The sequence below is a fragment of the Apodemus sylvaticus genome, chromosome 9 (assembly GCF_947179515.1).
Source record: "Apodemus sylvaticus chromosome 9, mApoSyl1.1, whole genome shotgun sequence".
Classification (NCBI taxonomy): domain Eukaryota; kingdom Metazoa; phylum Chordata; class Mammalia; order Rodentia; family Muridae; genus Apodemus; species Apodemus sylvaticus.
The window spans coordinates 46,453,753-46,470,643 of NC_067480.1; the positions used below are offsets into that span (position 1 = coordinate 46,453,753).

The window sequence follows — 16,891 nt, forward strand, 5'->3', positions numbered from 1 at the left end:
AATTAAGAATAAGTTAATTAAAATTTGTTTAATGGTTGGAGCCATCATTTAGAGTTATGATGCATGACTTAAAACTTAGTGATTTAAGACTACTGTTTTAAATATTTATTTGGCTGGGTCTCACATGCTTTTAATCCTAGAACTTAGAAGGCAGAGAAGCATGCGCTTCTTTGTAAATTCGAGGCTAGCTAATGGTCTACTTACAGAGTTCCTGGCTAACTGTAGCTACATAGTGAGACTGTTTCTCCAAAATAAATAAATAAAATGAATAGATAGGTATATAGATAGATGATAGATAGATAATCAAAAGGTTGTTGTCTTTGGTACTTAGCATTGGGAAAGTTCAATTACTTTTTTCTTATGAATATTTTGGTGTCACATCTTAAAAAAATCTTCAAAATACTACAAAAATTTTCTTCCTCTTATTCCCCCCAGATCTTTTTAAGAGTTTTAGCTTTTCCATGTAGGCCCATCATTCATTTTGATGGATCTGACCATTTTCATACATGGTATGAGATATGTGTTGAGATTTATTTTTTCTTCTACATTGAAGTGTGAGCTTCCCAAAATACTGCATGTATGTAGGCGGTGCATTTCTGATCTGTTTTCTTTACAATTTTCTGTATGCTTATCCTTAGCAGGTATAGCACTGTCCTTAACTAAATGTCAGGACACAGTGTGAGTCCTTCAAGTTTGTTCTTTCTCAGAATTATTTTTAGCTACTTTAGTTCTTTTGACTGCAAATCATTTTAGTCAGCTTGTCAGTGTCAATAGAAATTCTTCCAAAATTTGGTTGAAATTATGTTTAATTTTACAAGTCATTATGAGGAGAGTCAATGTTGAGTAGTCTCTCCCATATGAGTGCAATGTACTTATTGAAGTCATCTGGGTATCCTTTGTGTTTTATATTTCTCAGTGTATGGATCATACATTTTGTCAAATTTGTTTTATTGTGACTAGAAGTGGAACCCAGGGCCCTATGTGTTCCAACCTTTACCATGGAGCTGTGCCAATCCTGCTATGTACCTTTGGAGGCATTATTAGAATTGTTCTTTTGGGAGGTGTATTAGAGTTCTCTAGATAAACAGAACCAACAGCCTGAAGGAACTTATCAGAGTGGCTTACCGGTTATGTCCAGCTATTTAAATAACTGTCCTCCATTGGAAAGACCAAGAATGCAATAGTTGTTAAATCCCTAAGGTTGTAAGTATCAGCTGGTGTTCTGGTTGTGTTAGAGTCAGGACGAAGTAGGTTCTAATATCAGCAAAAGGATGACTCAGCAACAGCAGGAAGGATGAACTTTACAGCCAGAATGAGAGCAAAGCAGCAGAAAGCCAAAGCTTCTCTCTTGTCCTTTTATATAGGTCGCAACCAGAAGCATGGTCCTGATTTAGGGTGGGCCTTCTCACCTCAAGTGATCTAATCAAGAAAATCCTTCCCAGGTGTTCCCATCGAGGATTTTAATTGACTCCAGATGTAGTTAAGGTGACAGCCAAGATTAGCCATCCAGGAAACATTGTAGTTATTACTGTTTTCAAATTTGCTATGTCTGGTATCGCTTTTCACATCTGTGATTAGGAAGTACAAATGGTTTAGTATTTTGACTGTGTCTGTAACCTGACTAAATGTTTGTTAGGATGAATGTTCTAGAATGTTTTCTTTCCTTTTTTTTTTTTTTTTTTTTTTTTTTGTAGATTCCTTGGGATTTTTTTCCTATGTAGAACTAGTGATGTGTTAATGGAAAGGTTTATTTTTAATGTGCTAGCCCTTCTCTTCTTGCCATAATGTACTTAGTAGCTCTTCTAGTAGGACACTAAAAATGGATGATGAGAATACTTTGCTTCATTCCCAGTCTTAGAGCAAGAGAATTCTTTATGCATTATCAAGGTATAAACTCTAGACTTTTATGATTTTTGCTGGGTTAAGGAATTTCTTTCCTTTGTTCTAAATTTCAGGAGTTCTTTTTTCCCTTATAAGTTGATTTTACATTCCATGAGATGTTTTTTACTATATGAGATCCTGTTTTTTATTCTTTTAAACTTTGTTATGGGGAATTTCAGTAACTGGCTAAAAAAATGTTGAACCTGCCTTGAGTTCATGAAATATGCCATACTTGATTGGGTTACATTATCCTATTTGTATAGTGCTATAATTGTACAGTCATTGTTAAAATAGTAATTAAATAGATATTTTTACTAGTTATAAGTACATGAATCCTGAAACACATTTCAAAATGTGTTTCAACTGTATTTTGATGACCTGCAATTGTTGAGGTAGTTTGTCTGTGTCATCCCTGGGTTAAGGCTGGAGAGACAGGCTGATCGGTCAGAGAGGCTTGTCAGGAGGTCAAGGCAAGGCTCTACTACACAGAGATGAACCGCTAGTTTATGAACCCATGTAACAAATACAGAAAAAGTACATTGGCCAAGTAGTATTCTAGTGTGGGAGTTTAGCACATAGACTAAAACTTGCCTTTAGGGGATAGAGCGATGGCTTAGTGGTTAATAGTGTTCACTGATCTTCTGGAGGACCCAGGTTCAATTCCCAGCATCCACATGGCAGCTGATAGGATCAAACACTCTCTTCTGGCTTCCACAGGCACTACACACACATGCTACACAGATGAACATGCAGGCAAAGCACCCATACACATAACATAAAATAAATTGGACAAAAACCTGCCCTAAATATAAAATAAACATAAACTAAATTTGACAAAAGCATGCCCTAAACAGTATTCCTTCTTAAAGTATGAGTGTCTGAGAGTGTTAGTGCTGTGTGGAGAACAGTAAGGTAGTCAGTCACAGAGAAGGACCAGAGAGCTGTTTTAAATACATTGGTCAGGATAGGGCTTTAATGGTGACTTAGTTCCGCCAGGTGAATTAAGGGTGTTAGTCATCTAATCGAAGCTGTTTTCATACTTACGAAATAAGTACTGTCACTTGTTGGTTAACACAAAGCCCAGTGTTCTTGGAGTGGATTAATCCATGGAGAAAACTGTAGAAGATGAAACAGGCAGAGACCTGATTATGTAGAACTCTGTAGGCCATGAAAATGGTAATTTTAGATTTTGTTGTAAATACAGGTCTGACTGCTCATTTAGCAGATATTTATAGATCGTCTTCCTAGTAACATTATTTTTTTTGTATAATAGGTAGAAAAGTAGCAGGCTAAACATTATAGAGCTTGTAAGAGCTAATAATTATAATATAATATAATAATACTTTGCATAAATATGCAAATAGGCAAAAGTATTTTAGAATTATTTTCAATTGGAAAATATACGAACAATTATATATGATGTATGTGTATAAAATTTAAATGATTGAAATGAATCATTCACATGTTATACTAAAACCATAATACATACAAGATACCAACATTTTCATGAGTTTTAGTTACACATTACAGGGACTTATTTCTGCTTAGGTTTTTTTTTCTTTCTTTCTTTTTTTTTTTTTTTTTCAGATAAGGATACATTTGGGAATAGTGCACCAAGGAACCTCATGGAAATTTTAAATAGGGGATGTGTTATAGCTAGAAGACTATAATCTAAAATTCTTCAGGCAAATGCAGTTATAAGATGCAGTTATGTTATAATCTCAAATATTAAAAAATGAATTTAAAGGGTAGTTATTGGTTCATGAATAACAAAAGTCCTCTAGTTATCTAAAACCTTATTTTCCAGCCTCTTTGTCTTGGCTCTTTCAAAGTCTTTCATCAGCTCTAATCAGGTTAACAGGTGCTGCCCCAGGCTGGACTGGGGAAGAATCTGCTTCCCCGATTATTCACATGCCACCTGTGGTATCATCTCTTTGCTGTATGGTCATTCCAGCTCACAGACTGGCAGCTAGCTTCTTTACTAAGGGGGAAGACAGTAAGGCGAAAGATTCAGTCTCATCGTTATCTTAATCTCAGACGTCATAGTCTATTATTTCTGCTGGATTTAGTCACCTCAAACACACCATCAGTCACACTCAGGAGGCAAGCTTGTGCAGATATGAATAGAAGTAGATGATTAGTAGGGTCATTTTGGAAATAGTGTAGTAAAACAGAGCTGTCACAAGGTCGTCACTACTTTTTCATTTTCTACTATAGAAAAAAGTTAAAGTGGTCCTTAGCCACTTTAATCTTTGCATTTATTTCCTTCTATTTTTATTCTATTCCTTAACTGTCCTTACTCTATGTAGTTCTAGATCTCCCTTATCTTCACCAGGACTCTCTGCCTCAGGATATTTTACTTTATGGTCTCTGCTGCAAGCAACTTTGATTATATCCATACCATCTTGCAGAGAAGTAGGAGGGGGTTGATTGGAGAACGGGTGAAGGGAAGAGGGCTTATGGGACTTATGGGGAGGGGGGGAACCAGGAAAGGGAAAAACATTTGGAATGTAAACAAAGAATATAGAAAATAAAGTGTGTGTATATACATACACACACACACATATATATATGCACATATATAAAAGAAAGATAACCAAAAATAAATGTGAGTAGGGTAAGAGAAATGTCATTGTAGGTCTTTCTTGATTACTGCATAGTAAGGTATAAGTCAATTACTTGATCAAATTTTTATTTAAATCCTGGGAGATTTGAGTATTTTGCTCTAATGAATTTTTTTAAATATACACACACACAGATGTGTAGAAGTCAAAGAAGTGTGTGTGTGTGTGTGTCACGTGTGAGGGGCACTGTCAGAGCCCACAAGAAGGACTTCAGATCTCCTGGAGCTGGAGTTCCAGGCAGTTGTGAATTGTCCGGTGTGGGTGCAGACAACAGAAAGCAGTTCCTCTCAAGAGCAAGTACTCTTAACCACTGAGCCATCTCTCCATCACTTCTCTAATGTTCTGTAATTATTTTTCTGGTTTCATTAAAAGCAGAGTGAATTTCAAACAAAAAATCTTGTTATTTTAGTTTTTCCTTTAATATTTAGGATAAACGTGAGTCTATTACACTAGAAACCATTGCTTAGTTATACAGAATTTGGGGTAATTCAAATTTGAAGGCAGACTATAAACACATTTTACATTGAGAGATTATAAGTGTGTGTGTGTTTATACACACAATGTGTATATATACAGACAGCTGGATTTTATCACCTAGTTAACCACTAACATTTGTTCATTTTGTATTTGCTCTTTTTTTCCCCAAGTCATAAAATTTATAATGAAAATGGAAATCCTCTTAAACTGTTATTCTTCCTTCTCTTTCATGGAACTTGATGCAACTACTGTTGGGGGTATGGTAGGTGTTAATCTAGTCCACTTTTTATTACGTATAAGCATGGACATCCATATATATGATATCCTTTTATGTTTGTGTTATACATATATGATATAAAACTAACGTGTGTGTGTATGTGTGTGCATACCTATACTGTTCCTTTTTCTTCTTACCATTAGTTTTAAAGTCTTTCCATATTGATATTCTATTAACTTTGATACATTATTCCAATGTATTTTATTTTTCTTTCCTCTTTGGTTTTGTTTTATATCTGAGTTGTTTTGGATTAATGTTTTGCTGTTAGAACTGTTTATCATGTAGCTATGACAAGTATATTTTTTACTTTATGTACAAATTACTCAACCAGTTTGTGGCCTCAGTAGATGGAAGCAATTTTGCTTGCTTATTTCCTCATTATGAGTGATATTTCAGACTTGAGTCATTTTTGTCAGTTTTGTGTATGGAAATGTGTACTCTTGCTTTGCTGATAGACATTTCTTACTATTGTATGTGCAGTTACAGCTAGCATCTGTGTGCACATAATATTAGAATGTGCCATGTGTGTTGAAAAAGTTATGGAGTGTAATAGTTCCAGTGTATTATTAAAAAAAAAAACCCTAAAATAGTTTATTCTGTAAGGCATTTTGCTAAGGTTGCTGTTGGAAAGACTTAGCGGTACTATATTGCTTTTTTCTGTATTGTCAGGATATGCAGCTCCATTTGTTTCTTTGAAGTTTGATCTTTACTAGTCATCTGACATGGTTTTCACTATTTACTAGGTGGGAGGAACACATGGAAAACACTGTACATACATACATACAGTTAGGAAAAAAAGCCTCAGATTAGGCAATTTCTCATTGCTACATTACTTTTAGCAACTACGAACTCATTTGTTTTGCATTTACTTATGTGTACTTATATCAGATTATTGAGCATCTTTTATCTGTAGTTATTACTGTTCAAGTTGAGAAAAATTCCAGATGGAACTTCATTTTAGAAAATGCTATTGTTTCATAAAGAAATATTCTTGTAATTGTGAGATTAAATCACATTTTCAAGTTTGATTAAGAGATTCAGAGTTGTAAGTTTTTCTCTTAACTATCACTAAACACTGTCAGTGATGCGATTGTGAGATATACCTGCACCACCCATACTTGTTATTAAAGCCTTACAGTGACAGTGTGCAAGGGCATTTTTCTTTTTTCTTTTTTTGGTGCTGCTGTAGAAAAAACCCAGGATCCACATATGCTATACAAGAGCTGTACACTGAGTATATCTCCGGCCTAGTAATGTGCAACTTCAATTGGAATTGTGAATATTAGGCTCACTATTAGAGTGGAGAATAACAGCTTATTATTGAGATAATGTGGGAAGTTGAGAGATAAAGGAGCTCTTTGGTGCCTTGCTCATTTTAATCAGAACCATCAAACATAAAAGTTGCCCTTTGGCAAAAGTGTGAGCATCAAGCTCTTGGTTCCTTGACGTTTGATCATGTGTTTTTATGTAATTTTAGGCTTCCAGTAATTATCTCCAGGATTCGCCATGACCCCAGCTCTGAAGGAGGCAACAACAAAGGGTATCTGCTTTTCATCTTTGCCAAATACCATGGAATCTGACAAGATGCTGTGCATGGAAAGTCCGAGAACTGTAGATGAAAAGCTTAAGGGAGGAGACTCTTTCTCTCAGATGCTGGGATTTCCGACTCCTGAACCTACTCTAAATACTAACTTTGTGAATTTAAAACATTTCACCTCCCCTCAGGCTTCAAAACATTTTCAGACAGTTCTTTTAATGAGTTCTAATTCAACACTAAATAAGTATAATGAAAATTATAACCAAAAGAAAGTAATGGAGTCCAACTGCTGTAAGCTGAAAAATGTACTGTGTAATGGCAGCAGCATTCAGCTCGGTAAGATCTGCCATTCTCATTCCGAGAATGAGTTCATCAAAAAGGAACTCTCAGATACCACAAGCCAGTGCATGAAAGACATACAAATCGTTTTGGATTCAAATCTCACCAAAGATGCTAATGTAGATAAAATACATCTGCAAAACTGTAAATGGTACCAAAAGAATGCACTTTTGGATAAATTCTCTGATACTAAGATTAAAAAGGGTTTATTGCAATGCACTCAAAAGAAACTTGGACCTAGTCACTCAGATGTGCCTACTAGTTCCTCAGCTGCTGAAAAAGAGGAGGAAGTGAATGCTCGTTTGCTTCACTGTGTGAGCAAACAGAAAATTCTACTTAGCCAGGCTAGAAGAACTCAGAAACACTTGCAGATGCTCCTGGCGAAGCATGTGGTTAAGCACTATGGCCAACAGATGAAGTTCTCTATGAAGCATCAGCTGCCCACAATGAAGATCTTTCATGAACCCACAACAGTTTTGAGTAATAGTTTACTTGAACACACTGAAATTAAGCCAGAAGTCAACATATTGTCTTCAGAGAATAAGTTTTGGGATGATACAAACAATGGTTTTTCTCAATGTACAGCTGCAGAAATCCAAAGATTTGCACTGTCTGCTACAGGTCTGTTGTCTCATGTTGAAGAGGGTCTGGATTCTGATGCCACCGATAGCAGCTCAGATGACGAGTTGGATGAATATACCATTAGAAAAAATGTGGCAGTGTAAGTGTAAAATTACTAGATTTTTTTTCCCTATTCTGCATACAGTAGCAATTATATTGGTTTCAAGAAAGTAGAAAGTCATAAGAAAGAAAGCCATAAGAAAGTAAGTTTTCTAAAATCTTACTGCCATGACCTTTAAGTTATAAAACACTGGTGAATTTTAAAAATGTTTTATTTCTTTTTTCCATATAATATATTTTGAACATTTTTCTTCCCTCAACACCTTCCCAGATCTTTTCCCCTTCCTTTTTACCCAATTTTATATTCTTTTTCTCAAAAGATAAAGAAAACAGAAGAAATGACAAAACCAAAAACACAAAAAAACCTGAAAAAAAGAAAAAAAAAGACATATTTATCAAACAACCCAAAAAACATGGGCACACTTCACTCTATGGAGTCTTGTGTGAACTGTCACAGTCTCTGAGTTGTGTCTGTAAGAAGAAGCTGTTTTCTTTAGAATCATTCAGAATCTTTCTGCCTCTACTTCCATATAGATCTCTGAGCCTTAAGGGGAGGGCTCTGACAAAGTCATCCCACTTAGTGCTGAGTGCTCGAAAGTCTCTCACTGTTTGCACCTTGTCCAGTTGTGCATCTATTTATTGGTTACCATTGACTGCAAGGAAAAGCTTTAAATGGAGGGTTGAGTGATGATCTGCTCTATGGGTATAGCAGGTCATTAGGAGTCATTTTATTGCTATGTTCCTTTGACAGAATAGTAGACCTAGACATGTCATCAATCTAGTCGCAGGTTATTGGGCACTTTAGCAGTGTCATGTTTAGGTTCTATGTTACTCTACAACTGCACCAGTATGTCTTTCAGGTTTGTTGTATGTAGCAAGGTTTGTAGCTAGATGAGATTAACCATAACTTTTCTTCTCTAGTAGCATGCAAAGTACCTTCTAGTACCATGAATCAGTAAGTGGGGGTGACGCTTCTCATACACCAGCCTGATTTCTGCAAGCTTGATGATATAAGTAAGTTGTGTCTTCAGCAATAATGCCTTACCATCATGTTAATGAAGAGTAACCTATAGCTTTGGCAATAGCCTGTAATGGTTTATTGGGGAGGAGGTCTACCTATGGGGCTTCTTTGGCCAATGATTTAAAAGATATAACCCATTCCTAGCACTGGAGGTTTTACTTGGTTGTATGTCTAGTTGTTGCATTCTTCCATTATATATTGACTCTGTCTAAATTCCTTTCATATATGTATATTATGTTTCTATGTGGCTTTTTTTTTTTTTTTGGTGGTTTTTTTGAGACAGGGTTTCTCTATGTAGCCCTGGCTGTCCTGGAACTCACTCTGTAGACCAGGCTGGCCTTGAACTCAGAAATCCACCTGCCTCTGCCTCCCAAGTGCTGGCATTAAAGGCGTGTGCCACCACTGCCCGGCCGCTATGTGCCTTTTTAAAAGGCCTTCAGTGTGTGTCTCTCCATATTCCCACCTTTACCCTGCCTTTCCTTCTTCTCAATCCTATTTTGGTTTCCCTTTTATCCCTTTATAACACTAGATTTTATTTGGTTCTTTGCTTGAAGATCTCCTCCTCTTTTCGGTTCCTCATTAGCTACTTAACCTCAGTGGTTATTCATATTGATACCCATATCTAAAACACAAAAGCTAACATTCAGATACAAGAGAAAACATGGGATATTTATCATTTTGGTCCAGATTACCACAGTCAGGATGGTGGTTGTTAGCTGCATCAATTTGTCTGAAAATTTCTCGATTTTTTTTCTTAAAAACTGAATTGTATTGTGTAAATGTACCACATTTTTATTACCCATTCATTACTTTTTGGACACGTAAGCTAGTTCCTGTTTCTGCTATAATGAGGAGAAAAGCAATGATCACCAATGAGCAAGTTCCCAAGAGTGGTTCGACTAGATCTTGTGGAAGATCTCTTCCTAGCTTCCAGAGGAACTACCACTCTGCTTTTTGTAGTGGCCATAGCACTTTGCACCTCATAGCAAGGATGAAATGTTTCCCCTTCCCTACATTCTCGCCAGCACATGCTGCCATTTGTTATATTGATCACAGCTATTCTGACTGGGGTAAGATAAAATCTCAAAGTAGTTTTAACTTGTATTTCCTTGGTGGCTAAGGATGTTGAACATTTTTAAAAAGTGTCTTTCAGTCATTTGCGTTTCCTCTTGTGAGAACTCTCTGTTCTATACCCCAGTTTTTAATGGGGTTATTTTTCTGATGTTCATTTTTCTGTCCTTTATATATTATTGACACTAATCATTTAGCAGATAATTAATTAAAGATTCTTTCCCCCTTCTGCAAGCGGCTACTTTTCTTGAGTGATGGTGTTCTCTGCTCAGTACTGACTGTTTTAGCTTCATGAGGGCCCATTGTTGTTCTTAAGGCCCATGCGATTGGCAGCCTGTTCAGAAAAGCTGTGTCAGTGGGTTCAAGACTATCCCCACTTGCTCTTCTGTCAGGTTTCTCCTCTGTCAGGTGTAGGGTATCTGGTTTTACTCTGAGGACTTAGATCCAGTTAGAGTTGAGTTTTGTGCGGGTGATAGACAGTGTGATCCATTTTTATTCTTATGAATGCAGCTCTCTAGTTTGGCGAACTGCATTTCTCGAAGATGTCTTTTCTTCAGCATATATTTTTGGTTTCTTGGTCAAAAATCAGGTGTCTGTATGTGGAGTTATGTCTGGCCTTTCAGTTCTGTTCTGTTCATCATTGTGTGTGTGTGTGTGTGTGTGTGTGTGTGTGTGTGTGTGTGTCTGTGTAGTTTTCTAAGCCTCATTATGCAGTAATGCCTGGCCTATAGCTCCCTCTGTAGACGGGGTTGCCCTCCAGTTCACAGAGATCTACCTTCCTCTGCCTCTTGAGTGCTGGCATTAAAGGTGTGTATTACCCACTTGTCTCAATGTATCTGTTTTATGGCATTCCTATACTATTTTTATTGCAATAGCTCTATGAAAGGACTTGAAATCTGAGATAATGGTACCTTAAAATGTTTTATTTCTTAATTCTTATGTGTGAATCAGCTATGTCAAGTGTCAGCCCCAGGATCTTCTGTAAATACTTCAATTTACAAGGTTTGTTTTATTCTGTTTTATAAGATGACATAGTATGTGGACCTATGCCATCTTCTTGTGTACTTCAGACCATCTAGGATTAATTATACTTAAAACAATGTAAATACTATGCAAATAATTGTTACACTGCATTATATCATGAATAACAAGGAGAAAACCCTCATGTTCCATATGGAAGCAGTTTCAGAGATGATAGAAATTTTCTGTACATTTGTTATATAATAGATATATAGTTATTGAGGTCTCAGTTATAATTTGTGATTGGTTGAATCTGCAGATGTTACGGTATCTATGGATATGGAGTACTGCACATTTAGAAGTAAGTTACTTTATAATTTGTTAAAAATTTACACATAGGAATAGTAATACTAATTAGGCATAAATAAGCATTTTTTTTTCTATTCTTGAATGCAATTAAAGCCTGAACCCTTATGAAATTACATGGGATATCCTCACTGGCTTTGTGAATTTGTGAGTACATATAAAGTGTTAAGCTGCTTGATAGAAGGTAGAGATTGATCTTAGATAGCCCAAGCCTGACTTGAACCCACTGTGTAGCCAAGGATGGTTTTGAACTCTTGGTCCTCTTGCTTGCGCCTCCTAACTGCTGGGTTTTATAAGTATGCCTTTGACCTACTAGGGGTTTGTATTTCAACCTGAAACTATAACAAAATAAATAGAAAACATATTATTTCACCTGTAGCACCTGATGATCAACTAAGAAGAACTGTTTTCAATTTAATTTGACTTAAATTTAGTCATATGGAGCATAGTTTAAAATTTCTTGAGGTCTAATAATATTAATTGATACACTTGTGCCTGAATATAACTGTGACATTTTGGTTAGAAATCATCTGCCATTTTTATCAAATTCCCCAAAATGGATAATTATTGTAGAATTAGAAACAAAGTTGTTTTTATTATTTGATATAAAACTAGTACACTTGTTTTTATAATGTGTTAAATGTGAAGCAAAGTAAGCATTCCTGTCTCTTGGTGTTATGATGGCAATTATAACTGAAATTTGCTTGGATGTTGGAACTAGGGTAGTCACTAAGCACAGTTTATTTTTCAGGCTGTCATTTTGCTCGTTAATTTAGTTCTGTCAATAGCCATGGGAGGTAGCTGTTGCTATCCTATTTCGCTTAAACCATCACTCCAACACATGGCCATGCTCATGTCTCTGATCTGTGGCTGCTTTGCAGATGTCATGCACGTCCTGACATCATTCCTAAAGGGCATCTGTGCACTAGATCCAGGTCCAAGCAAGAGCTCAACCAGGACTTTCAGGTAGAAGTGAGACATAAAGAGTCCATCACTCTTCCTATTGAAGAGCACAACAACCATTGCTACTTCAGGGACACCTAACCTGAGATGTTGGGAACCTGTGTAGTCTTTGCTGTTCTGGCCTCAGGTAATACATATGGATATTTCTGCTCTGTCCCGACTGAAGCAGTGTTGCTACACTTCCCCTTGCTGGCAGATGCTGTTGCCCCCACAGATGCTGATTCCTAAAGAGGAGACGGACACATCCACTGAACATGTTATGCAAAACAAGAAGCACTAGAAATAGTATATATATATCATCAAAGAGGAACAGTAGTTTTCCAGTAACTGACCTCAATGAATAAGAAGGTCCTCAGATTAAGTGCCTGGAAAAGAATTATTTTAGGAAAGCTTAGCAAACAGAGAGTATGGACAATAAAATTAGGAGAGTGATACTTAAGTATAGGAGAGAGACTGAAATAAAGAACCAAACGTTTTGAATTGAGAATACAGTGAAAGAACTGAAAAGTGCAACAGAGTGCTTCAGGCAATGTGCTCAAACAGAAGAGATCTTGAAATGAAATGTTTCTTGAAAAAATCCAGTTAGAAAAGAAACTTTAAAGAAGAAAGCCTAGAAAACTTTTCCCAGTAGTGCTTGTCTGTAGTCAGTAATTACAGAAAAGATGGGGAAAGGTTTTAAGGAAATAATGACTGAAAACTAATTTTATCTTAGAAAGTGTTTATCAAGTACAGGAGAATCAAGAGTTTCCAACTGTAAAAGCACTACAGCAAGACAAGCTCAGAAACTACCGGCAGGCTGGTGAGATGGCTTTCCAGTGATTCCTGGAGTCTTCATGAGAGCAGAGAGCTGACTCCAGCAGTTGGCATTCTGATCACCACACTTGTCTTGTGGCATGTGAACACTCACACATGATACACACTAAATGAATGAAGAGCAGTTGATTGAAACAAATCCCTGGCAGGGTCTTGAATGAAGAGAATGGTTGTCATCAGAGTCCAAAAAGCTTTTCAAGGTCAGAAAAGTTGAAATGACAAAGTGTTTAAAGAAAAATAAACTTGTAGCTAAGAATACTTTATCCCAGCAAAGCTACCCTTCAGAAATGAAGGCAGGATAGAATAACAAGCTGAGAAGTTTACCACAAGTGGAAATATATGCATGCATGCATGCATGCTTACATACATACATACATATAAAATCACAAGTGGAATTTTCAAGCTGAAAGAAAGTTAATAACCAAACATGAAAATAAAGTTGGTGGTAAAAGTCAGTAGACTGATTTACTTGAATACTCTGTAATACCGATGTACAAGTAAGTCTTTACTGTGAAGGTTAAAAGACTGCTTGAAGTGATGAGTTTATAGTGGTTACCAAATGTAAAGGTGCAATAGTGATAGCAAATTATGAAATAGGAGAGGAGTAAAAGTATAGAGTTTTTGTATGCAATTTGAGGTTATTTCTATGGATAAGATAGAATTTGATTATGTTTCCCAAAGAATGCACGTGTTCCTAGTGTAGCATTGCTGAGAAAATGTGCGAGCTTTGAGAGGGATCTTACTATGAGATCATGTGATGATGCCCTAAGGTAGTCCTTACACGGGTTGCTGGGTTGCTGTAAAATGGTTGAGAGTGGCTGTCCATTTGTGTCTCTGGCTTTGAATCTCACCAACTGATACCTGACTTGATCACTTCCATAATGATGCCATTTGCCATCTTCACCAGAAGTCAAACAGAAGGGCTTGCACTGACTGGGTTGTCAGTCTCCAACTTTCATCAAAACCATCAGGTAAATAGACCTCTTTTCTTTACACTGTACCAAATGTCAGCTACTTCACTAAAGTATATTTGCTGCTAGTTTAGACTCATAGCCGAATCATTTTCATGTCTCATAGTTACCACATATTATTTATTATACCAATATATAGCACCATATATTATCTGCAGAAAGGATTAGGGAATCAAAGTATTCCTTATATGCCCAACTATATGCTCTCCAGTAGGACATTTCAGCTTTAACAGAAGACATAAAGTACAGGAAATTAAAAAAAAAAAAAAGCTATTCCATGCATATAGAAAGAAGAAGAGAACCAGAGATAGGTATACTTACAGCTGAAAAAAAACAAAAACAAAAAACAGGTAAGTGAAACACTGTAAAACAAAGTAGGTTATTATAATTGGTAAATAGTTTATCAAGAGATATAAGATTATAAATATACATATACCCAACATTGTGGTAAGTAAGTTAGAAGGAGAAAAATGAGACTGGAGCTCCCTATGTAGCCCAAGCTGGTATGGAACTTAGTTTATAGCTGGCTTCAAATTCAGTATCTTCCTGCATTTACTCCTAAGTGCTGGGCTTGCTGGTGTATGCTTCCTGACCTGTCCTTGTGAAGCAAATTTGAATATATCTGACAAAACATACTAAGTAACAATAGATTTTAAGACACATTCTTCAACAGGTAAATCATCCAGTAGGCTATCTAAAAACCAACACTGGACTTGGTCTGCTCTTTGGATCAAATTGACCTAACATATAAGACATCTATCCAATAGCAGTAGAATACAGATTCTTTTGAGGTGCTCATGTAACATTCATTAGAACACATTATAGATAGGTCACAAAATAAATCTAAAAGATTGAAATTGCACCTGTAGGGCAGTGAGATTGCTTTATGGGCCAGAGTGCTTGCCATGCAAGTCCCAGAACCTGACTTCAGTCTCTACAACTCACAGTGGAGGAGAGAACAGATTCCTGCCTTCTGCACATTGTCTTGGGTCTCAACATCTTCATATGGCATGCATATGCCTGAAGTCACACTTTTATAGTACAAAAGAATAATAAACAACCAAACAACAAATTTGCATCAGGAAACATTTACATTTTAAAATGAAATGAAACTAAAAATGAGTAAAAATTTGGGAAGTTAACAAATAGAAATTAAAGAGTTTCCCAGAAAAGCCAATGGATGAATGAATAAAGAGAAAGTGTAACATATCTCAAGAGAAGTTAAAATAGAAAACAACATCAGAACATAATGTAGCAAAAGCTGTTATTAATAAGGACATGTATAGAAAAACCTACATAACAAGAAGAACTATGTGAAATAGTGTTAGGAGTAAGGAAAGTAGAAGAGAATGAAGCCCTAAGTGTAATTGGCTTAAAAAAGAATTCAGTAAAGAACAAGAAAGCAACTGTAAATATCAAACCAAATTTTTGCAAAGCTAAACAAAATCAGTAAATCTTCAATTAGACTAAGAGTAATATACTTATCAGGAGTAAGACAATAGAGTTGGTCAAACAGAAATCTAGATGATTATAGTGTTCTATTAGGAATATTTGTACTTCAACAAACTTGATAACCTAGAAAAACCCATGATATATACCCACAATACCAAGATAAAAAATTAAAAATTGAATCTGCCATTGTCGAGCAAGGAGATTGCAACAAATATCTGTTATCAAAAAAGCAAGAACCTACCAGGTGGAACACACTGTTAATTTGAGCATTTGGGAGGTGGATCTATTGAGTTGAAGGCAAACCTGTTCTATAGAATGAGTTCCAGGACAGTCAGAGCTGCACAGAGAAACACTGTCTTGAAAAAGTACAAAACACAAAAGGCAAGGATCTGTGATTGTGATGGCCTCATTGTTGGAGTCTATGAAACATTCAGAGAACTAATAACAATCCTCATTGTTTCCTAAAAATTGGATAGTATGGACTGCTTCCTCATTCACATTATAAAGCCACTAATACTCTACTAGCAAAGCCAGAAAGGAGGATTTAAAGAATAAAAATAGGCCAATATCCATTATGAATATAAATTCAAAGTCTTTGACAAAATAATTCAGTTATAAGCTTTAATTAAAATAATCATGAACCATTATCTAGTGGAATTCCTTGGGTGAAAATATGAATTAACACTCAAATGAATGATTATATCACATAAACAGTACAAGAGCTTAAATGATCATCTCAATAAATGAAAAAATTCAATATCCTTTCTTGGTTAAAATTACCAACAAAGATAGTATAAAAGGAATGTATCTTACAAGATTCACAGATAATTACTTAGTAATAGCAAACTTGAAAGCCTTCCTTTTAACATAAGGAACCAGACAGGGATACTTATTGTTCAGACTGGTTCAAGCAAACAGACCAGGAAATTATGAATCATAGAAACATGATTTGTAGTTCTGGAGGTAGGGAGTTTTCGGGTTGAACTTGCAGATTCAATTCTTGGAAATGTCTTCATAGTTGACAGTATCTTTTATCTAGTTTCTCACACGGTTACTGGGAGTGAACAAATCCACAGGCTCTTTTGTAAGGATGTCAAGCCTGAGATGGAACAGAACGAGCCACTTCTCAGTGAATACCTCTTAAAGGTCACAACATCGCTATTAGGCTTCAAGGAAATCTGAGTAGAGATGGACATTCAGTCTGCTTCCTCCCAGTCTATACTCGAATTCTCAGCCAAATCAGAGGAAGGATATACAAATGGAAAAGGGAGATGTTAAATAGGCTGTTTAAAAATGTTGTGATCTTATGGGAAAAACAGGAATCCTGAAAATTGGCTGAAATACGAAATCAATAAACTTACTAGATACAAAATCAATGTATAGAAACCAGGAGTGTTTCTATACAACAATCCTAAACTGAAAATGTAACCAAGAGTAAAAATTCTTTTGACAGTAGCA

The 16,891-nt window shown here is 36.0% G+C and overlaps 1 protein-coding gene across 8 annotated transcripts in view; it reads left to right on the forward strand.

The window, feature by feature from the left end:
• The window catches only part of Kansl1l (KAT8 regulatory NSL complex subunit 1 like), a 99,766-nt gene that overhangs the window by 9,883 nt on the left and 72,992 nt on the right, over positions 1–16,891 (forward strand). For 7 of the 8 annotated variants that reach the window (XM_052193560.1, XM_052193563.1, XM_052193566.1 and 4 more), the window contains exon 2: positions 6,737–7,856. In XM_052193560.1, coding sequence (XP_052049520.1) covers positions 6,766–7,856 — 1,091 coding nt within the window. In that variant the 5' untranslated portion in view covers positions 6,737–6,765. Of the gene's footprint in view, positions 1–5,151; positions 5,245–6,736; positions 7,857–16,891 lie in introns of those variants that run through there. The other variant, XM_052193561.1, reaches the window with a different exon arrangement.